The sequence below is a fragment of the Rattus norvegicus genome, chromosome 8 (genome assembly GCF_021556685.1).
Source record: "Rattus norvegicus strain SHRSP/BbbUtx chromosome 8, alternate assembly SHRSP_T2T, whole genome shotgun sequence".
NCBI lineage: Eukaryota > Metazoa > Chordata > Mammalia > Rodentia > Muridae > Rattus > Rattus norvegicus.
Window position 1 is genome coordinate 66083463 of NC_141541.1, and position 23591 is coordinate 66107053.

The 23591-nt window shown below is 53.9% G+C and overlaps 1 protein-coding gene across 2 annotated transcripts; it reads left to right on the forward strand.

The window, feature by feature from the left end:
- Sema7a (semaphorin 7A (John Milton Hagen blood group)) lies at positions 1-22744 on the forward strand. 2 transcript variants are annotated; one of them, NM_001108153.1, is given in 14 exon segments: positions 1-183; positions 13410-13552; positions 14027-14068; positions 14388-14480; positions 14687-14774; positions 14919-15029; positions 15623-15762; positions 16284-16468; positions 17224-17332; positions 17421-17619; positions 20121-20248; positions 20429-20589; positions 20732-20793; positions 21105-22082. In NM_001108153.1, coding segments are annotated over 14 exon segments (2001 nt in total). In that variant the 5' UTR covers positions 1-5; the 3' UTR covers positions 21467-22082.
- The last annotated feature ends 847 nt before the right edge of the window (positions 22745-23591 follow it).

Here is a 23591-nt window from a genome sequence, read left to right on the forward strand (position 1 = left end):
GCGGGATGACGCCTCCTCCTCCCGGACGTGCCGCCCCCAGCGCACCGCGCGCCCGCGTCCTCAGCCTGCCGGCTCGGTTCGGGCTCCCGCTGCGGCTGCGGCTGCTGCTGGTGTTCTGGGTGACCGCCGCCTCCGCCCAAGGCCACTCGAGGAGCGGACCCCGTATCTCCGCCGTCTGGAAAGGTAGGCGGCGCCGGGCGGCCGGCGGGGCGCGGGATCGGACGCTGTGCGGGGCGGGTGCAGAGTGTGCGGCACCCGGAGAGAGTGCGTGTGCGCAGCTCTGCGGGTCTCAGGCTGGCCCCGAAGGGAGCGTGTGGGTCCGGGTGAGTGTATGTGAGTGTACGTACTGTCACGCCGGAGCGGGCTGGAGCGCTGCAGCGTGCGAGCTAGTGGCTGGGGCCCGGGCCCAGCTAAGTGGCGCTCCAAGTCCAACGGCAGCTCTGAGCCCGAGCCGCAGCGCCCGAGCGCGGGGGGAGGCTGCGGGCCCCTGCCTCGCTGAGGCTCTTTGGCTCTCCGCCACGGGGTCTACTATACAGGACCCTTCATTCCCCTGGCCAGCTTTCTCACCCCGATCTCCTCCTTGGAAGCTGCGGGCTCTGCTGGCACGCGGGGCTCAAGCTCGGCTGGTGAAGGGGGCGCGGACCCATTGCCGCCGCCGCTGCGCTCGGGCTGCGGGAACAAAGACCCCGCCGCCTGCCCCCGCCCCCGCCCCGGCCCGGAGCGCGGGCCAGGCAAGGGGGTGGGTATCCTGCGGCGACCCGGGACAAGATGCGGTGCAGGGGCTCGGAGCACCTGGGCGCTGTCTCCGTAATGCTAGGACCGGCCGCTCCCCCCTTGCCCGCACGTGGCAGTTGTCACCAGAAATCGGCACTAGCATGGGGAGGGGGGACAGTGCCCATTGGGTGGGGCGAGGCCATTGGGACCCCCAAGCGGCGTATTTGGGGAGGAGTGTGCAGCCTTAGGACTGTAGTGAATATGAGAACCTGAGGGACTGTAGTCTTTCCCTCGGGCATCTCAGTTTAGACCTACAGATCGTGGGACAGAAGGCTGGCTAGGTTGGGGTTGGAGGCTTTCTGCCGCTAGGGACTGAACTCCCCTCCCTGCATTGCACACAAATGCCTCCCCACCCCCAGGCAAACTCAGCTCTGTACCCAAATTTGGCATCTCTGCAGCCCCTCCCCTAGTGGTGATGGGGGACTCACACCGGGGGCTGGGGTACTGGTCCTGTCTGTCCCTACTGTCCCTTTGATGCCTTGGCAGTTTGCAGGGATTGCGGAAGTCTGAGCATTATCTGGGGCAGGTATTCTTAGCAGAGGGGGGGAACCCACATAAAATGAGTGTCCCGAACTGCCGCAGCAGCTGAGAGAATGTGACTTGCCCAAGGTCACTGGGCAGTGCGGGCACTCACTGTGCAGGAGAGGGCTCTGATCTGACCCCAGATCTGTCCTGGGCCAGGGTTAGGGAGAGGAGAAGGATTTAGATGATTCTTCAGCTATAAACGAGGTACTCTGGTCTCCAACTCTGCCAGAGCCATACCTGGTGGAATAGGTACATCGTATCTGGACCTCAGGACCTCCCATTCACGATGGACACCTGCACGCTCCAAAGTCGCACCCACTTCAGCCTCTCTTCCTCTGTCCCTGCCAGCGTTTTAACTTGTCTTCCTCCCCCTGTCTTAGACAGCACAGAGTATGAGTACGCCAGAGGAGACAAATGGTTATGTCTGCGTGTTCAGGAATCTCCCTCTGTATCAAACTCCTTTCATTTGATTGTGCTTGTCCCCTCAAATCCTTCCGTGACCTCCCGCCACATGCTTAATGCACACCCACTTGTTAGCACTTAATGCATGCCTCTCCATCCCTGGCACTTAGTCCTTCCTTACCCTGAGTCTATTTAAAGCTGCTTTCAGCCCTCTTACCCACTTTTCAAGCTCCCAGCCCACCCCTACACGCTGCTTCCCTTGCCTGCACTTCACCGTGTGACCACACTGGTAATGCACTATTGAACCCCTCTGGCTGGGATCCACCAGACACTCACCAATCTTGTCCAAGGACAGTCTGCAGTCTCCTTCACAAGTGCCAGGTGCCCCACTGGCCAGACAGGCCCTGCCATTGACCTGCCCCCAAACCCCCAGGGCCACCAGCTGGTGATGGTGTGCCCAGCTGACAGCTGCCTCCTGTCTCCTATGGGGTAACACATGGCAGTCGACTAGTAGGGAGTTTGGATAGGGCCAACCCGGGCACAGAGGGAGAGAGAGAGAGAGAGAGACCCTCCCAAGGTTCGTAATAAGCCTAGGGCCCTGTCTACCTGTGGATGGGACGTAGCAACCTTCAGGGATGACCAGACTATGGATGGTGGCAACCCTACATACATTTCCCTATAAGACATAGATTTAGAGTTTAGTTTTGTGTCATGACAAAATAGGGACCGGGACAGGTTTAGAAATGTCTTTATTTTCTTGGCTTGGTTCCCATCCTCACTCCAAGTCTTAGTGAAAGGTTAAGGGAGGGGCTTTGAGAGGGTCCCAGACTGCAATCCGCAACCAGGTGAATGCAAGCCTGGTGCAGAACAACTTGAACCAGAGAGAAGGGTGTTCCAACATAGACTGCTGGGTATCACCCTGAGTCCTGCACCCGTCTTTGACTCCCAGAGGTTGCCAGAGCAGGAAGAGTTTTGGAGGTAGTCCCCACGGGGCATCACTAACTTGTGAGTCAGTCAACAATGTAAATGTGACTCTGATCTTCCTTCAAGCAAGGGCGGGAAACAGTGGATGGTAGGTGAAGGCATAGTGTGGCAAGAAGTTGGTATACTTGCTATGCTCTGTGCTTCTTCCCAAGAGTTGGAATAGGAGAAGCCCATGGAGGTCCTGAGCCCCAAGTCACAGTGATCCAGCCTATCCACAGAAGGGAGTCCAGTCTCCAGTCTCCAGTCTCACTGCCCAGCTGGTTCTTCCCCCTCTGGCCCAATTAAACAACAGGATGTTATTGTTGACTTAGGAGCTTCTGGGTAGCCATTAAGGTGCCACTCCCAAGGGTAGGGGGGTTGTTGTCACCTCCTCCAGGAGATGAGGTCACAGCTGGGGCTCCCCAAGCATCAGCATTTCCAGTGGAAATCCCTGCCCTCTTGGGGGACTTAGATGAATTCATCACCTTCAAGGTGACCCCCCCCCCGCAGAACTGAGGGGGGCAATCCCCACGAGGAACGGGGATTTCCTAAGCTACAAGAGATGCTTGGTGAGGTCCCCAGAAGCTCCCTGCCAAGTTCTGTGATGGCTTCGTGCTGAACATCGAAGATTCTGAGAGTAGGTACTGGGGGTAGAGCTGCAGGTCTAAGTCCACACAGATCCAAGTTGACTCAGGCACCTCAGGTAGGAATAGGTGGGGAGTCAGTCAGGAGCCTGGCTCTGGCCTATTTGTTCTGGCTTCATTTACTCTGTGACTCTGGGTGGTGAGTCTTGGCCTTCTTCTGAGCCTCAGTTTCCTCAGCTCAGATGAGGGGGGGGGCAGAGAGACAGACAGACAGACAGACAGACAGACTGACTGACTGACTGACTGACTGACTGACTGACTGACTCATTCACTGCTGGGTCACAATTCCTCCAGATTCCTTTTTCCTTAGGATGAGGAGGGCAAAGCTGAGGCTGGGGTGGCCAGTTTAGATGTTGGTGTTAAGTGGCCGAAACCCAGGCAGTCAGGGGAAATCCTTGAGTCTTGTTCCTTCTTCTCTTTCCTATTATAGGCTGAAAGTCAAGGGTGGGTCGCAGGGAATGGCCTGTTGGCGTACAACCTCAAGGGTGGACACACATTTATCAGGCACTTTCTGAGTTCAGCTTTGTACTGGTGCTAGATTGGACTCAAAGGTCCAGCAGAGAAACTAAATGAGTTAGTGTCCTTGTAGTTAGGAAGCCTGGGCAGATAAACCTGTAGGTACACTGACAGGACCGGCAACAGAGAGCAGTCATGGGGCTGACTGGCCGTGGAAGTCTGCCTGGCCGGCCAATGAGGAAGGACAGAGGAAGCACCTGTCTGACAGGGTTGAGGCAGCTTTGGCCAGGGATCCAGCAAGGTGCTCCCTTCTCTCCCACTGTGTGGCCCCAGCTGGCCTGGAACTTGCTATGTAGTCTAGTGTGACCTTGAACTCACATAAATCTACCTGTCTCTGTCTCCCTAGTGCTGGGATTAAAGGCCTGTGCATCACCATACCCGACTTCAGCAAGTTTCTTGGAGATGATATCCAAGCCGGGCCTCTTGTCACTGCATGGGCAGCCTTCTAGAGAAAGATAGTGGCAGGCAAGGCTGTCCTAGGTCCCTGAGGGAAGTTGTAGTGGGATTCAGGACCACTAGGACCTTCCCATCAATTCCTGACTAGGGGAAGAATTCTTCACGTAGGAGGCCTGCCATGCCCTTTCTCTGCACGTAAGGCAGAAGAAACCCCCTTGTATCTAAACCCCGTATTGCAGATAGGGCAAGTACTATTCATCTGACCAACTTCCCCTTCCAGGTCCTCTTTGAGAGTAGATAATTTTCTAGGTGGAATATGATGTTTTCTGCACTTCAGAGAAGTAAACTGTTCACTTTGAGGAGCACTAGGCCAGGTAGTCTGTGAGGCTCAGCCTGCAGGGGGCAGTCGTGAGAACAGTGACCCTAGAGTTGCCTGCTAGAGTTGCAGCCTGCCCTCCACCTTCTTCTACACCCTCGTTGGACCCCAGTTCAGGCTGATTGTGTCTTAAGAGACTCACCACACTTCCCTGCCTCTTACTAGAAGCTCTGAACCAAAAGGCTTCTGCTTCTTAGGTCCTTTTTTTGGCCACCCCAGAAGCCCTGCTCTTCTTAAGGGATAGGAGAGACAGGCTCTTGATCTGCCCTGGCTGTGAAATGTGGACTGGCTGCCCGGTGTGTGAGCATCTGACTGTCAGTGAACCAGGCAGACCAGAGGAAAAGGAGAAAGTAAAGGACTACAGAGTCCAGAGGCTTCTTACCTTCCTTAGCCAGCCCAGGTCCCAAGTTACTGCCCTACCACAGGAGAAGGGTCTCCAAGCCTTTCCCTACATCTAGCCTTCTTCACTCTGGCCTCACTGTCCCATATGAAGATCACACTCTGACCTCCTCAACATCCCTCCATCCCTCTGGGACGCTCTGTTGAATATTCTACTTAGAACACACAGTCACACAGAGCACTGCTTCCTCGAAGCCTGATGGTTACCCTCTGGATGGGGATGTCCTTTCCAGCACCCGCTGCTCCCCGGGGCATCCTCCTTGCACCCTACCTACCTTCGTCCTCAATTCCCTCCTCCTGCCTGTTGATTCTTTCTCAGTTCCATTGAGGAACCTTCTGACATGACCTCAGCTTACCCAGCCTGAAGGCATAGAGCTCATGGTGTGAGAAAAGAAGTGTCAGAGAGAAGCTGGGCCAACCACACAAGCTCTGAATGGGGAAACTAAGCCCCAGAGATGGCAAAACTCAAGGTCACTGGCAAAATAGGAAAAACTAGTGTCAGGGCTGTGTTTTTCTGCCCTGAGTTTACTGGTGGCCCAGCTCTCTGCCCCTTTCCAGTGTCCTGTCTACTGTCATGCTTTAATGAGTCTAGGGCTTCTAAAACCTGTTACCTCCTTGGTCTGTTTAACTGAGCCCAGAGATGTTCTAGCCACACCCACCAAGACCCTCAGATGTGGACCTGCTCCGTATAACTCATGTCTGGCCTTTGCTGAGCAGAGCTTGGGTCTCAGGGCAGGCAGGTTGCTCTATGTCATGGCTCAGGCTAATCTGGGTTTAACCACAGCAGCAGCCTGGGGATTAGGTTGATCCTTCGGGGCCTCCTGTACCCCTGCTTCTAATCAAGACCCGGGCTTTGGGCCAGCGTCCTGGGGACCCCATTGTAGAGGGCAGCTAGCCCTTGACCCCTGCCTGCACCTTCATTCAGCTCCTGGGAGAGGGAAAGCAGGAGAAGCCCTGTGCTTGCCCCAAGGGAGCTGTTAGTGATGGAAAAGTGTCCCCTGGGGAGTCAAGGAGTGCACAGCCAAGACTGACAGAAGGTCAGTGTGGGTGATACAGTCAGGGGAAGGAGAAGGAAAGAACAAGGGCTGGGGACACAAGGTAAAGCTGCGACTGTGCCTCAGCATACCAAGTAAGGTCACCATGAGAAGCACAGTGCCCCATAGGTGGCCCGGGAACTTCTTCTAAAATGTCTGCTCTTCTGAAGAGTGGTAGGAGGCTACCCCCTCCTCATGGCTGGACCTTCCCATCTTGTCCAGCCCTGGCAATGGATGATGGGTCCTCCTTCACAGCACCTCACATTCACCACCAGACCCAGTGTGATCTGAGAGAAGAGAACGTGTCAGATAGTGGACGGAACACAATCAGAGAGTGCAGGGCAGAGTAGTGAGGGCTAGAGCAGCCTGGAACACCTCCTGGAGCCAGGGGGTTTGGGCTTGATGTTCAAGGACAAGTGAAATTCACATGAGGCTGAGAAAGGACGGGGCAGTGAGCACAGGCCCTGTGTGCACACGGGAATTGGGCATGCTCAGAGACAGGCGAGCCCTGACTGCCCTGCTTTGGGTGGGGACTAGTCCCTGCTGGGATGGACAGCCCAGGAGCTGTGGTGGGGTCCTGAGCTTAGAGCCAGGGTGGAGATGAACACCACAGTGAGTGCTGACGGTTGGGAGCCTGGGTGGTATACAGTAGAAAAGGGCTGGTGCGCATACCCAGCCCGACAGCTTCCTACTAAGGTTAGAAATCCCAGATTTATCTTCCCTATTTGTAATACTGGCTAGCATTTAGGGTGAAGGGGACATACTGCACCCCAGATTTCTGCCCCACCTGCAGGCATACTCATGCTCACTCAGACACACTTGTCACTGTGTCACAAGTAGGGGTCAGGCATTTGATGGCGAGTAGCCTTTGCTGGAGACTCTAGCTTCCCTCAGCTTCAGCCTCCTCAGCGCTATAGAATGGGCTGCTCTGGAGGTCCCTGAGAGTCCATCCCTGGAGTTCAATAGGATCATTCAGGTTCCAGAGTCAGTCGGTCAGTTCAGGCTCTGCTCATAGCCCAGCTGTGTGATTCTGGATAAATAGCTTAGCTTCTCTGTGCCTCGCACACCTTCTCCATGAAACAGCTAATAAGAGACCAGACATCATATGAGCTTAGTGATTTGCTGAGTTAATAGCTCTAAAAAACACTTGGGATAGCACCTGGCAGATCCCTGTGAGGGCTAGCCTCATCATTACCATCCTCTTCCCTCCCTCCTCCCCCTCCCCTCCTCCTCCTGCAGCAGCTCTGGTTTCTCCTGGAATGCAGTTCTGCAGATTCTGGCACCCCAGACCCTGCCTTAACGCTATGCTGGCTGCCCGCCCTCACACTGTGTCCCCTGCTGGTCCAGGCCAAAACCGAGGCCAGGAACCTTCTGTTTCACCAGTCTTCCACCTGTCTCCCTCCCTACTGGGCTGAGGTAGGCATCCTCAGCCTTCTTGCCACCCTGGCCCTGGCTCTGAGCCTAAGAGCAGACTGTACTTTTCGCCCGGTTACTGTTTTGAAGTGGCCATTAGCTGACCTCTAGGGCTTTGGGAACCTGCTTGACCGAAGAACAGCTAGGAGTTAGAGTGGGGCATTGGCTCTGGGCTCCGTGCTGTCCCTGGAATTGAGCTCAGAACCTCCTCCCCAGGACAGCTGGGCTCTGTTCAGTGACTGCCTTCCCTTTCCACCTGAGTTCTTGCATCCTGCTCAATTCAGCTCTCCCAAAAATGTCTTTCTCATCAGAACTTTGTCCCAGCTTCTTTGTCTAGCAGCCCTAACCCTCTGGTCATGGTGATGCAAGTGGTCTCAGTCCTAGGGTGTTTTTGGAAGGGCCTTAGTTTTCCACTCTGTAAAATGGGGTTGCAGACATTTGTCTTGCCTTCTTTGCAGGGTGGTGGATTTTGTTGGGCTAGCCAGTGGAGGCAGATGAAGATGTTGCTTTTTCAGTCCCTCTCTGCTTTCAGAAAGCTGTCGCTAACGTCTTTAGTATGCACACTCATGTTTTCCCCAAACCTCCTGTGAATTTAACCTTGACTGCTTTGTGTTTGTTCCTGGAATCATGGTGGGTAATAAAACCCAGGCTGTAACAAACCAGTAACCCGCATCTCCACCAGCCACAGAAGGGGAAACTGAATTCAGGAAGGCCCTGCCCCAGCTCACAAACAACAACCAGATGCCTGGATGCCAAAGGGAGTAGGTGGTTTCTTAGAGCCAGGGCTGAACCAACACCTGAGATATCTTCTCCTCCCACCCATGGCTGGCCTTGGTATTGAGTGTAGGCTTGCTGATAATGAGGATAAATGTCTCATTACTCTGTGAGGGATACTACCACATTTGGGCCTTGCCACCCGTGTTGGCACAGCACTTGTCTGGCAGCTGTTAGGACCCTGCCCTGCACAGGTGTTACCAGTACCCTTGTAGTGGCTGTAAGCTGCTCTTAGCACCAGGTCAGTACCATCTGGAAACGGCCATATCAGAGGCAGAGCCTAGGAAACATCTGTCCCTGAGTGTCTGCCACCTCTGGGAGGGGTTCTCCTTGCCACCCTGTGTTCCATTACTCATGCCTTTTGGTTAGTTATTAAAGGCTCTTGGGAGATCAGGGCCCTGCCTGGGAGGTGAATGGGTGATTCCGGTGAATAAGGGTGGAGGGTGAAGGATAGGGTAATGTGGAGAACTGGGAGTTTGGGCAGCTTTCTCATTACAGTCCCTCAAAGAAGTCCTGAGTGTGGGTGGCTTTAGAGGGATGCAGTGGCAAGATGGGTGAACAAGTGTTTGCCTTTGGGCCAATGCCACAGCCTTGATGGCCCCTGAGTCTCCCAGCTTGGTGGCTGTTTGGATACCTCGATGTGTATTATGTAAGATTCCAAAGGGTGGAGAGACTGCAGGTTAGCTCCCAAGTGCCACGCAGCTCTTCATTTTTTTCCTCTGAGGGTGAGGGTGTGAGTGGGCCTGTAAATGCAAAATGGGACACAAGTGTGGGAGGAGGTCCCTGCTGGATATGGCTGGGTCCCCAGTCTGTGGTTGGCCAGGCGCTTGCTCCTTGGTGACTTAACTCAGGCATTTCCTCCTGGGTTGCCCACATTCTTGCCATACTCTGCCCACTTTCCAAGGGCTTTTGGAGGTTAGCATTCAAAGCTGGTGGGTTCAGTGGGTCAAGGACCAGCCCTTGTTGTTCCTATTGTAGGCAGTAACCCTAACTCTACCCTTCCCAGCCTGCCCTCCTCTTTTTCCAAGCATCCAGGCCATGGGGAATGACAGGAGCAGATGGCACAGCATCCAGAGTGAATGAGAGGAGGACAGATCCTTCATTAGGCAGGCCTGCTTTGAGAAAACCCAAAGAAAGCGTCCCTACTTCCTGCAGTCACTCGACTGCTGGGATGGTGATGGGAGAACGGCTCCCAAAAGGAATCAAGCCTCCTATTTTTTGTTTTCCTTCTGCAATAGAATCAAGGCCCTTTGGGCACGCTGTCCAGAGTGCAGTGTCTCCATGGGGTCACTTCCTATAGTCTTCCCAACACTTACATCCTACTAGAACTGGGTCTAGGCCTTGTGAACCCTGTACTGTGAGGAGGTGGGGGCTCGGGGACCATGGACCAGCTAGCTATGGGACTGCCTGGGGACTCTGCTCAGGAGCCATGATTGGCTCTGACACATGGAGTGGGGGTGGCCATTCTTGTGCCTAGTCTGCCTCGAGGCCATGTCTCTTTGTGTGCCCCTAGACCCCTCCCCTGCCTGAACCCCTGGTTATTCTGGGAGCTTTTAGCTACCACTTAGTCAGCCACTAATGCGTCAGGCCGGGGAGTGAGGGGGGGACACCGTGCCAGACGGTGCTCCTTTTAGACACACAGGATGGAAAGGAAGCAGGGGGAGCCAGGAGCCGGGAGGTGAGGGACTGCCAGAGGATGGGAGACATTCCCACTCCTGGCCCTGCTCCTTGGTAGCAAGCAGTAGGAGAGACTGATAGTCATTATGTCCTTGGGCTATCAGGGCCTCCCTTGCCCCATCACTAAGGCCTAACCTTCTGGATTCTTCTTTCATTAATTCTCTGTCAGGTAGAAGTCCTCTGCTACCTCACACTCAGCTATGTTCATGCTGTTCCCTCTGCTTGCATATCCCTTCCCCATTTCTGCCTAATCTAGCTTTTATCTGCTTTCTCATCTCTTTGGATTCACAAGACAGCAATAGCAAGTGTTTAGGGGAGTAAACACTTAGTCTGAACCTTTTAAAGGTAGACTCCAGTTTGCTCTGCCACTGTCTAGGCAGGGCCTTGAATCAATCCCTTCCTCTGGCCCAACTTTCTCTGTGGTAATCCTGGCCAAAAGGGCTTGCTGCTGCCTTCACTTCCAGGCAGCCCTCCTGCCCAGAGCCCCCAGCGCCACCCCTCCACCCCACTCCTGCTGACCTGAACAAAGCTTTCTTTCATGTATTCATAGAGCCGCTGCTCTGACACTTCCTGGGCACAATCAGGCCCTTTGAGGGCCTCAGGCAGTGCCGGGAGCCTCGGCTGGGGCCGGGTGGAGAGTGGGCCAAGGTCTTGTCCTGGGGCTGAGCCGGTGCCATCTCCTTCCTCCCCCTCCCCCTAGTTCATAACACATCACCAGGCACAGATCCGGGAGGGGCAGAAACCTGAGGGTCATGGGAGGGTTGGTCCTAAGCTTCTGTTTGTTCTGCAAAATGGGGCCGGCAGTCCATGCCTTCCCTCACTCTGACCTTGCCTAGGCTTGAGGGGAACAGACCCACAGATCAACAGAGTGCTGCCCTGGCTGTATCTCTTACCCTTACTCCGCTGCTGCCACCCTCCCCTGCCCTTCAATGCTTCTAAGGGCCTTCTGGGAGCATCCCTGGCTCCCTCCTAGGACTATCTGCTTAGCGGACTTCCTGTGGTGTGGTGTCTCTTATCAACACTTTGAGGAGAGCCAAGTATTCTCCTCAGGCTTAGGCCTCGATTCCTCCACACTCAGACTTCGCTCTTTCAGGACTGCTCTTTGACAGCCCTGCTACCTCCAGACAAAGGCTCCCTCCATGATCCCCTCTGGTGCCATTTGGCCCTTGAGTTAACTTGTACATTAGCCTTGCCTGTCCCTTCTTGCACATCCCTTCCCCATTCCTGACTGATCTAGCTTTTATCTGCCTCCCCATCTCTGAATCCACAAGACAGCCAAAAGAAAGTGTTTTGGGAAGTAAACATTTAGGCTAGGCCTTTTAAAGGTCAACTCCAGTTTGCCCAGTCCCTGTATAGGTAGGGGCTTTAATGTCTCCTTCAAAAAGCAGTGGGGGGGGGGGGGGGTTGAGGATTTAGCTCAGTGGTAGAGCGCTTGCCTAGCCCTGGGTTCGGTCCCCAGCTCAAAAAAAAAAAAAAAAAAAAAAAGCAGTGGGAATGAGGAACAGGAATGGGAAACAGGTGGGGAAGACTTCTTGGGGTCCAGGGTGTTGACTTTGATGCATGTGCTTGGGCACTAAGGAGACCGGTGGAAGTGTCTAGCACAGCCTGTGAGTGCTTCTTTTTCTTGACTTTGTGCCTGTAGGTCTCGGTAGCCCAGCATCCCCAGGCGCAGATAAGGACCTTTCCTCCTGCCTTGTCTCCCAGTCTGGATGGTATGGAGGTGTGAGGGAAGTCGTGCTGCCTGGGACCTGGGCTATGAACTGCTCATGTTGCTGCTTAGGCTGTGGGTGAAAGAAAAGCTGTGAGTCAGGAAGACCAAGAGGCCTGTTCCTGCTGAGCCCAGCTTTAGAGATTTATCCCAGCAGGGAGAGAGCTAGAGGACAGCGCCCATGCTCTGCCAGCACTGAGCACCTCTCTACAGAAAGCAGAACAGAGGCTGGGCTCTCAGCCCCTGCCCTGCACATCTTGGGCTGATCTAATGAGAGGCAGCTTTGGGGTCTAGGGTGTGAGAGGTAGGGCTCCTGGCCCTCTGTTCCCACCCTCAATGCTGGATCAGGCTGTTTGTGGTGTGCCCCAGGAGAGCCAGGTCAGTCAGAAGGCAGTGGACTCAGCACTTCAGTCTGTACCCAGCTAGGCTCACATCTCCAGGAATGTTCTTGAGAACTGATACTGTCCGGATGAAACATTCTGCCCTGCTTGCTGATGTGACCTTGGGCCAGGCTTGTCTCCCAGAGGGTCTTGGTTTTCTCCTCGGCACAGTGAGCCAGGCCACAGCAGAGATGCAGAATCTGAACTCTTCCCACTGTCTGTCTGGGATCACTTGGCTGTGCAGAAGCGTGTACTCAGGAAAGGGAATGAGTCGCACACTGTGTACTCCTGCCATTCCTTGCCTCTGATGGATGCACGATCATTAGGAATGGCTTAAGTGGCAGGAAGAAGGATTTGGGGCAGACCTTGAGGAACCGGCAGGTTTGTTTTTGCCTGGACTGGGTCATGTCCTGTTTGGGTGTCCAAAGTTTGCTGCAGCTAAAAAAAAAAAAAAAAAAACAAAAAACCAGTGGTCAGACCAGGTTCCGGGGTGAGGCCCAGGCTAATCAGAGGTGAGGGAACAGTGGCTGTGGTTGATTGCTGAGGGCATAGCCATGAGCCATCCCATCCCTGTAATTTAGTCCTGCAACCAGGACAACCACAACAATGTCACTAGAGATGAGACAGCTTCTCCCTGGAGGTGATGGCTGCAGACAGTTTCTTTTTTGGGCAAAACTGCCCTGGTCAGCCCTTCTGATGAAAGGCTGTACTTTTTGAAGGTCCCCTGTCCCAGAGTTGCTGGGACAGAGAACTGAGTTCCAGGAGGAGCTGGGCAGGTGAAATCAGGCTAGAAATTAGCTTTGAGGTCAGAAGCAGGGGTACTGATTTAGGGCCTGCTTTCCTGGGTTTGGGGGCTGTCTGTTCCTTGACCTGTTTTCCCAACTGTATCATGGGAAGGAATAGATGTTGAGATTTGTTCCAGTTCTGAAATGGTGCTCATTAGGGGACGGGGTAAGCCAGGAGGGGTTGGAGACAACTTCTCAGTTGTGAATAAAATGGCAGCCCAGGGATCTGAACCCTAACCGGGGAGCTTTGAAGGCATGCTGTTTGCTTCTGGAGAGACTGAGGTGGAGGGAAATAGAGATTCCCTCCCAGTACAGAGCTGATGGTCTTCCCATACCTGCACAGCCCCTCAGGAGGATGTGTATGTTTGGGAAAGGGGACTGTTTTCCCTAAGATCCCTATAGTGCCCCTCACTTTGAGATAACACACATTGTGGGGGAGGGACTGTGGCTTTGGGTGAGGACGGGTGATTGCTGTGAGTCCACCAGGGCATTCATTTCTTCTCAGGTTCACCTAAACCAGATCTTGTCTCCGAACCTTCAGTGCCCTGAGCTTGGAGCATTAATTAGCCAGCAGGGTCTAGTAAGCCTGTGGGAACTCCAGGGTCCTCTTGCTCAGGGTGTTTTTCTCCTTCATGCTGCACAGGGCAGGACCATGTGGACTTTGGCCAGCCTGAGCCACACAATGTGCTTTTCCATGAGCCGGGCAGCTTCTCTGTCTGGGTAGGTGGACGAGGCAAGGTCTACCTCTTCAACTTCCCCGAGGGCAAGAATGCCTCTGTGCGCACGGTGAGCTTGGGCCTCTGCCCTCCCCTTTCCTTCCTCTGGTCCTAGTGTTCTCTCTTTTGGAGAAAGGAGCTGGCACATCTTTCTGCGCATGCCCTTCTACCTCCCTAACCTCACACACGGGTCCTGGGGGAGGCTTCTACAGGTAGTCCCCATGGGAGTTGGGAGTCAGGCTATGGGGAGAAAAACTGGGAGCTAACACACATGGCCAGGCAGTGCTGAAGGGGGAATGCTAGGTTAGGGAGTTGATTCCAGAACCCATAACCTGCCTTTCCTGATTGCTTGGCTCTGCTCCTGGTATCAGACAAAGCTTATGTGACCTTGGGAAATGTGCTTACCCTCTCCAAGTCTCAATTACATCTACAGAAGATGTAAAAGATAATAGTCTCATCCAGAGCTTGCCCTGAGGCTGCGTGGGCAGCCTTTCAGGGCATCTCACCCCTGCAAGGGGGATTAATGCTTCTTCCCCTCCTCCAGGTGAACATTGGCTCCACAAAAGGGTCCTGTCAGGACAAACAGGTGAGTCAGGGGAGGGAACATGGAGAAGAGTGGGCCCCTTGGGGAAGAGGGAGAAGATCCTGAGAATCAAGGAAGGGAGGAAGCATTGCTTTGCCCTGTGGACTCTAGACTTATGGCCAGCCTTTGGGCCCTAGACAAAGGGGGAGACATAGGCTCCTGGCATAGGCCTTGTTCACTGAGGGATAAAGTCAGCTGTCCTGGGTGTCTGCTATCTATGCTCAGCCCTTTTAGATGTCTTCTTTCCTAAGACCTCGGGTCTTAGTGTCTTCTAGGCCTGCCAGGGACTCCCACCCACCTAATTGTCTCCTTCCCTACACAGGACTGCGAGAATTACATCACTCTTCTTGAGAGGCGGGGTAATGGACTGCTGGTCTGTGGCACCAATGCCCGGAAACCCAGCTGCTGGAACTTGGTGAGAACCCTTCCCATGTGTCTGAGCAGTCCCCATTTCCTGGGTGGGTGTCAGCCCCTCATGACCAGACAGAGGTGAGAGATTCTGAAACTGGCACTACCCTAAGCAGAATCTCTGGGAGAATAGTCTCCTGGCTGGGAAACTGACCCTCAAAGGGTGCAGTGGCCAGTGGTCATGTGGCCATCTGCACCTCTGATCTCCTCCAGGTGAATGACAGTGTGGTGATGTCACTTGGTGAGATGAAAGGCTATGCCCCCTTCAGCCCGGATGAGAACTCCCTGGTTCTGTTTGAAGGTAGAACAGCATTGGGCAGGGGCCCCGGGAGGGTGCTGCTGTCCCAGGCTCGGGGTAGGAGGGTCAGCCCCTTGTTCAGGGCCTGAGCCTAGGGGAAGGACTTATAGATGTTGCTCTTACCCACATGTCCTCCTACTATCCCAGGGGATGAAGTGTACTCTACAATCCGGAAGCAGGAATACAATGGCAAGATCCCTCGCTTTCGCCGCATTCGGGGAGAGAGTGAACTGTACACAAGTGATACTGTCATGCAGAGTGAGTCAGGTCCCGATTGGGTTGAGGGCGGACCAAGGGGTGTGAATGCCCAGGGTGGCAGATAGTCTCCTGTTGTGTCCCAGAGGGCTTCCTAAGAGGCAGTGTTCCAAATCTGAATGGTCAGCACCGAGGATTCTCAGTTCTGAGAGAGGAAGAATTGTGGAGAAAAAGGTGTGGAGGCCAGATGGGTCTGAATAACTATGGGAGCAAACACAAAGAAGTTGAGGCCTAGCATGAGACCCAGAGAGCCAAAGTTCATCTTTCTCATGAATCCATGTGGGGCAATGGCCCCATCTTCCTCATTAAGGCTCTGTTGATTAGGCAGAAGTGACACAGGCACCCCAGGGACTTTCCTACAGTCCCCAGGCATGAAGTCATTGCTCCTGGGCCCATGACATCTTTGTAGAGGAGGACATAATAGGTGTGGGGGATTACTTTAGAGTCGAGGGCCCCATGGGGCCTCAAGTGCTGTTCCCAGATATATATGAACATGAAGTCAGGACAGTTCGTGTTCATATATATTTGGGAGAGGTATGCAAGGTTGAGTGGCCACCACACAGGTTTCTAGCCTCATATTTTATCCTCCCTGGCAGATCCACAGTTCATCAAGGCCACCATTGTGCACCAGGACCAAGCCTATGATGATAAGATCTACTACTTCTTCCGAGAAGACAACCCTGACAAGAACCCCGAGGCTCCGCTCAATGTATCCCGAGTGGCCCAGTTATGCAGGGTGAGCCAAGTTTGTGAGGGGTAGCTGGGTCAATGAGAGTGTGTCTGTGTATATACAATAGGAGTGTGTGTGTGTGTGTGTGTGTGTGTGTGAGAGAGAGAGAGAGAGAGAGAGAGAGAGACACGGTGGGAATGTGTGTGCACAGGCTATGATATGCCTGTGAGTAAATGTGGTTTAGCTTTGTATGCATATTGGATGAACAAACATGTATGTAAGTTTAACAAACACCTGTGTTGTGTTTGTGTGAATTCGCTGTATTTTGTGTTTGTGTACAAGTGTGCATAGGTGAAAGCAGCAGATGTGTGTGCGTCTGATCCTGTTTGCTATGGTGGACCCAGAATGTTCCTCTGCAGGGCCCCAATGTGGGCCCTGGGCATACCAAGCTGAAACCCACTTGAAGACTTGCCTAGGCCTCCACCCGCCCTGCTCTGGGTACGTTGGTTGCTGGCACGCCCAGCAGCAGGCGCCTCTGGTGTGTCAAGTGATGCTGAGGGGATTCTTCTGTCTCCTCATCCTTCCAGGGGGACCAGGGTGGTGAGAGTTCATTGTCTGTCTCCAAGTGGAACACCTTCCTGAAAGCCATGCTGGTTTGCAGCGACGCAGCCACCAACAGGAACTTCAATCGACTGCAAGATGTCTTCCTACTCCCTGACCCCAGTGGCCAGTGGAGGGATACCAGGGTCTATGGCGTTTTCTCCAACCCCTGGTGAGGAGGAGTTAGAGGAAGTAGCGTCTAGGTGCAAGGCTTGCGTTGTTTCTGGTGTGTGTGGTTGTGGTGGCCGGCAGTATGATGTGTACTGCTGTTATTTTTGCCTCTGTACACATGGTGTGTGGCCATGGGTCATGTGCACATCCCTGCCGGTGTGTTCTGCCATGTGTGTGCCCAAAGCTGATACTAGGCCTGGGAAAGGCTGGGGTGTTGGGTGTGATCACAGCTGCTCAAACACCGCCTGATAATTCACACTCTTTAATCGTTTTCATTGATTGAAAACAAAGCAGACAAGTGTTGGGGGTGGAGAAAGACCCTGCTCTGGCTCCTCGGTGCATGGAGCCACACACTGGGCAGGACTGGAAGGTCTGGCTCCTGAGGCTTTAGCAGCCTGCAGCCTGTGACTGGAGGGGTCAGAGAATGACTCAGGCTGTGATGAAGTTCCTTTTTCTTTCTCAGTAGGGCAGAACAGGTGGCCTGTGAACTCAGTGATGCTGTAACAGAACCCAAGGTTGTGGTTTTAGATTGCAGTGGGGAGAACTTTGTAGTTGAGCTCCCCTCCTTCCTTCCCTCCCTTTTTCTGTTCCTCCCGTTAAAGCCTTGTTTGATATGCTAGGCACTGGTGTCTGCTCCAGTAATAGTCCTAGCAGGCAGAGGGCTAGGGTTGTGCCCTGTCTGGCATAGGGCTGACCTGGGTCAATGCAGGTGGGTGCATTGGGCACCTTACTGAGGTGGTTTGCATATCCCTGCAGGAACTACTCAGCTGTCTGCGTGTATTCGCTTGGTGACATTGACAGAGTCTTCCGTACCTCCTCACTCAAAGGCTACCACATGGGCCTTCCCAACCCTCGACCTGGCATGGTGAGCTGTTGACCAAGCACGGCCCAGACCCCAGTCCTTCCTGGTCTCACCTCCAAGTCACCTGACCGACTTCTATTCTCTTCCCCAGTGCCTTCCAAAAAAGCAACCCATACCCACGGAAACCTTCCAGGTAGCCGACAGTCACCCGGAGGTGGCCCAGAGAGTGGAACCCATGGGGCCACTGAAGACACCATTGTTCCACTCTAAGTACCATTACCAGAAAGTGGTTGTCCACCGCATGCAAGCCAGCAATGGGGAGACCTTCCATGTACTTTACCTAACCACAGGTGATGGGCTATCCCAGAACTCCCCTCCCCCACTTATTTTTTACTTTGTAAAAACCGGTTTTGAACCGGGTGTGGTGGCACACTCTCACTACTCAAGAGGCAGAGGCAGGTGGATCTCTGTTGTGAGTTTCACGATCAGCTTGGTCTACAGAGTGAGTTCTAGACCAACCAAGGCTACATGGTGAGACAAAGCAAAACAAAAGACATGAAAGGCACAAAGGACCCCGTAGGTCACATTTGCTTGGGCTGTTAGGTGTAGATGGAGATTGAGTGGACAGAGCTGTCAGGGGTTAATGTGTACAGCTGAGGAAGCTCAGGCGGAGAAGGAGGGCTTCCTAGAGGACATGAGGCAGGGGAAAGAAAAGAAATCATACTGCGTTGACAGAAGAACGTGCACTAGAACTTGAGGTAGAAGTGCAGTGGATGAGCAAAGCCAGGTGCCACTTTGGTCCAGCTGTCTCACCCACTGGAAAAGGTGCAGAAAAAGACATGGAAAGACGGTGGCTTGAGCACTGGGCCTCCTGGGAGCCTCTGCCATTCGGAATAAGAACCGTGGGCCTTCCATTAGTCTTTAGGGTTATGCAGGTGAGAAGTAGAATTTGAAAAGTTGGTAGGACACAAAGAATTTGATGCCTTGTAAAGGAGTTTCAGATGGCAAAGCCTCCCAGAGGCCTGAGACCCTCTCTCCTCTCCTGGGGAGGGGCTTCCCTGGAGGAGGCTGAGTGAATGCCCTGGAGATGCTCTAGAAAGCCTAGGTACACCCTGAGCTTAGTTTGTGTCTTACTTCCTCATTCAAAGTAGGGTGGTATCCTCCAAATCACTTGGGAGGCCATTGTGGGCCTGGCCAGAGACCTTCCGGGAAACTAGAAAGGACCCTATACCACTAGGACCATTCATTAGGGCCCAGGCTCCATCCCTCTATTGTTCAGACTCCCTCCAGTAGCTTCCTGTTGCTGCTCCACTTTGGGCCTTCCTTGGCCATGTTGGCCTGGTTTGAAGTGAGAGACCTGGGGTCATTGTTTGAATCCTGGAAATCTCAAAGAGAGGATTTTCCCACAGGTCTTTGAGGACGAGGGAAGGGAGGTCACACAGTGCAGGACAGGGAAGGCTGGCCAAGAGCCCTGCTATTCCCTTCCTACATGTCTGGGCTACACACACACACTCAGGGATTATGGAGGGAGTCTCTTATCTTCCCTGTGGCCCAAGGGAGAGACCAGTTTAGAGCCTGCAGCATTTAGAAATAATGGGGCCAGATAAAAATAAAGAATTCTCTAGGTTCTCAACAGAGAATGGAGGCTCTTGCGATGGGGAATGGGGTCTGTTGGCTTGTTTGTATCTATTCTATGTCTGTCTTAGATAAGGTCAGAGGCTGTGTTGGGGGTTTGTCAGGTCCAAGTAGTCTTTGGCCACATCTCAAAGCCTGTAGGTTGGAATACTGAGCCTGGAGGAACCATCTCAGGTAGGCATCATCTGACTGCTTTTTTGGGGCAGATGATGCCCTGGGAAATGGGGGTGGAAGGAGAGAAGGAAAAGGCTATTCTAGAAACTGGGACAGCAGTTGAGGTGGGATTAGGAGAACCAGGGTCAGGATACCCATTAGTCCCCAACAGGTGCCAATGGAGAGAGAGCTGCTCTAGCAGACAGTCTAGTGTGACCTTGGGAGCCCTCGTATGGAATCCAAGGTTCTTTTCAGATCTAAGATTTTGCAGAAATTAAAATATCCCTAAAGACCAAGTGCAACGTGGAATCCTGGATTGACTCCGGGAACAAAAGAAGGACTCAGTGGAAAAACCCAAGAAACCCAAATGAAGTCTGTAGCTGAGTGAATAGGAATACACTGGCGTCAACTGCATAGTTGTGATGATTTATTCTGGTTATGTAAAATTTTCAGCTGGGGAAACTGGGAGCAGGCTAGACTGGGACTATACTGTCACTGCAACTTTTGTGAAAACCTAAAATTAGTCCTAAAATAAACAAAGACAATATATCCCCCAGGTACCTAGGACACTTGTAAGAAAAGGCCAGAGGTGGGGTTCGGACCAGTCTGGGTTCCAATTTGTTCCCTGTCTTGCACGGTCTGTGTGACCTTGAGCAAATTGCATAGCTTTTCCACACCTCCCTTATCTGCACAGTAAGGGAGATAACGCCTACCTCAGAGGGCAGGGGAGGAAAGGGGCAACCAAGGTCATGCAGGGCGATGATCCTAGCTTGCTTTTTAATTTTGCAGCCTCCAGAAAGCCTTTGGCATATTGGGGGCACTCATTGAGGGGATGGCTTTTGGAGATCAGCCTTGGAAACTTCCAGGCTGCCCTCAGGCTCTCTGTTCCTTCTCAGTCAGCTGTCCTCACCCCACCCTACCCCAGTCCTGTGACACTCGCCTGAGCCATGACTCCCGAACCCTCCCTGCCTGGTACCTTTTCCTGGCAGCCCAGCCTTGAAGAACACTGTTGACTGAGGTGGGCTTCTGTCTTTTGACTCTCTCCTCTGCTCACTACCCACAGACAGGGGCACCATTCACAAGGTGGTGGAATCAGGGGACCAGGAACACAGCTTTGTCTTCAACATCATGGAGATCCAGCCCTTTCACCGTGCAGCTGCCATCCAGGCCATATCGTTGGATGCTGACCGGGTGAGCTATCCCACCCTACTCTGTAACCTTGGGACCACCCAACAGCTGGCAGAGGAGAGGGCTACTGCGTTTGCAGTTTGTGTGCCCTTTCAAGGACCTCCAGGGTGGCAGAGTCCCTTCTTCAAGGGTTGAGAATTCAGTGGAGGGCTCTGGCCTGACTCAGTCTCGCTCTCTTTCCAGCGGAAGCTCTATGTGACCTCCCCGTGGGAAGTGAGCCAGGTACCCCTGGACATGTGTGGGGTCTACAGTGGGGGCTGCCATGGCTGCCTCATGTCCCGAGACCCCTACTGTGGCTGGGACCAGGACCAGGACCGCTGTGTGTCTATCTACAGCTCCCAACGGTACATTGGATAACTCCCTTTGCCCAAGGGAAGGCCGACCTCAGGATGGGGTGCAGGAGGATCATCCTGGGGTCATATGAGGAGAGGTGGGGTGCTTCGTTGCATCCTTTCAGCTGCTGATGTTTGTGCCTCCTGATTCTAGGTCAGTGCTGCAGTCCATCAATCCAGCTGAGCCACACAGAGAGTGTCCCAACCCCAACCCAGGTATCTCATCCTCTATCCCTCACCTTGGCCCCAGGCTGATGAAGGAACAGCTCTGCCTCGGTTACCTTGATCTGCAGAAGGCATGAGCCTGACCCCTGGACCATGTCCCGCCGAGGGAACTCCCACGGTCTAGGGTGCTCATGAGAGAGGACTGGGGATATGGGAGAATACAAGAAAAAACAAAAGCCAGGATCCGCACCCTGTGTCCACCATGTCCCTTTAAGCCTTGCTCTAGAAGCCACATCTGCAGAACCCAGAGGCTCTCCAGGTCCTTGACCCCACCTCATACCTGTTTCCTCCTACTCTCTCAGATGAGGCTCCATTGCAGAAGGTTTCCCTGGCCCGGAACTCTCGATACTACCTGACCTGCCCCATGGAGTCCCGCCACGCCACCTACTTATGGCGCCACGAGGAGAATGTGGAACAGAGCTGTGAGCCAGGCCACCAAAGCCCCAGCTGCATTCTATTCATAGAGAACCTCACTGCCCGTCAGTACGGCCACTACCGCTGCGAGGCCCAAGAGGGTTCCTACCTCCATGAGGCTCAACACTGGGAGCTGCTGCCGGAGGACAGAGCGCTGGCCGAACAGCTCTTGGGCCATGCCCGGGCCCTGGCCGCCTCCTTCTGGCTGGGGGTCCTGCCCACACTCGTACTAGGTCTGCTGGTTCACTAGGGCTTCTAGGAGCTGGGTGTACCCCAGGCTTCTGTAGCCCAGGAGTACTAGAAAAATGTCACACTCAGCCGGCCGGCCCGGGAGCTCCCTGCCCACAGATCTTCCAGGGGTACTGAGTAATCCAGTGGGGGACAAAGGGCCTGGAGATGTCCAGCCGCAGGCGGCTGCTGGGGCCCAGGTGGGGTAGGGACAGTGAGGGACTGTAAAACGAAGGCGCCGACTGTGAAGCTGGGCCATCAGCAACTCAAGACTTTATCTTCTCGAGAATATTTTTCGAAATCTCCTCACGCTTGACTTCATGCAGTGATACACTTAGCCCATCGGCCTGGCAGTGGGCTTTGGGAAGGGGAGCTGGGACCCCATCTCTGGACCTTGGGGCTGAGTTCTTTGGGATCCTCTGTACCCGGCTACTTCCTTCCCTGCCCCACTGCTGGGTGGCCAGTGTCCCTGCAGACCCAGGCTGCTCCTCCATACCTCCCTCCCAGCCTGGGTCCCACCGGACAGCGCCTTGCATGTTTATTGGAGGATGTTTGCTTTCCGGACAGAAGGATGGGAAAAGCTCTATTTTTATGTTAGGTTTATTTCATGTATAGCTATTCTGACTGCATCTGTATGAAAATACCAAAACTACATGCTGGGGTTGGGGTGGGGCGGGTAGAGGGAGGGTCTGGGAAGGGGGTTGGGGGCTGATCCCAGGCTGGGGCTCCCTGGGATAGGATCAGAGTCCAGGGACAGGCATGGGTTTAGAGAGAGTGGCATGAGCTGGCTCTGCCCTGGGAGCCCAGTCTGAGGGCATGAGCCTCCAGCGTGGGGTGGTTACGGGAGGGGTGGGTGAGGGAGACAGGGGAGAGCGAAGAAGAAAACTGAGCCCTAGGTAGATTTGCAGTGATCATTTTGAAGGAGGAGCCGGGTCCACAGTGGGAGGTTCTAGGACTCTGCCCTTGGCATTGTGGGCTGGGGGGCAGGGGGTGTCTCCTCCCTTCCCTTCAGCCCCCTTCCCCAGGGGCTGTGCTTCCATGCTCCTAACCTCCCACCTTCAGCTCAGGACATGTCCTAACTTAGGCTAAACTGTGAAAATCCCCGTGGAGATGGCCCGGGCAGAGCTTTCCAAGTGGGCCTCCCTGCCCCCAGTCCATAGATTTCCGCAGAGAGCTGACCCTTCTCCAGCCGTGTCTGGGGCAGGGCCTGGGGCCGGGGGCCTTCCAGCTTCCGTCCCTTATCTCTTCTCAATGCACTTTAATAATGTAACATATTACTAATAAACAAGCTATTTATTTACCTGTGTCTGTTCCCTGTCTTCCATGGGTCTTTTTTTTTTTTTTTTTTTTTTTTTTTCCGGAGCTGGGGATCGAACCCAGGGCCTTTCGCTTGCTAGGCAAGCACTCTACCACTGAGCCAAATCCCCAACCCCGTTCCCTGTCTTCCATGCCTGTGGTACTGAGTGGGTCTCCCGCTCGTCACTCAGTGCCTCCTGCATGTGTGAACATCACTGTCCCAGCTTTCCCTGGTGATCCTGCTGCCAGGCGGGCTCAGAGGACCTCGGCTAGAGAGGAGCAGGGGTGGGGATTGTGAACTTGCAACCACAAGGCCAAACGTGAGCCTGCAGCCCCTCCCCTCCCATAGCTCCAAACTCTTACCTTTGGGAGGCACTTACCGGGCCTCCCTGTCTTCCAGGGTGGCCCATCTGAGGCGTGAAACTGACCAATGAGGAACACCATAGGATTTGGTGATAGAAGGATGTGTGCAGGAGAATAGTGCTGCTAGGATACGACCAGGGAATGGTTGCTTGCTCTTGGCCAGGGTGCTAGGAAAGGAAGAAGAGGATCCTGGGACAGAGGAGGCTGCATGCCATTCTGTCTCTATCTTGAGCATCCCCTGTTGGAGAAAGGGCTGGAACAGAGGCAGGGGAGAAATGATGGAGTAAGGCTGCTCAATGGATGGAGGTCAGGACTAAGGACAGTGGCAACAGGATGGCTGTGGGGTGATACCTGACAGCTCAGAGAAAGGATGTTTCCCCAGTGACCTTCTAGTTTTCTCTGCCCCATTAAAAATGTATTATTTAGGGCTAGAGAGATGTCTCAGTGGTTAAGAGCACTGACTGCTTTTCCGGAGGTCCCAAGTTCAA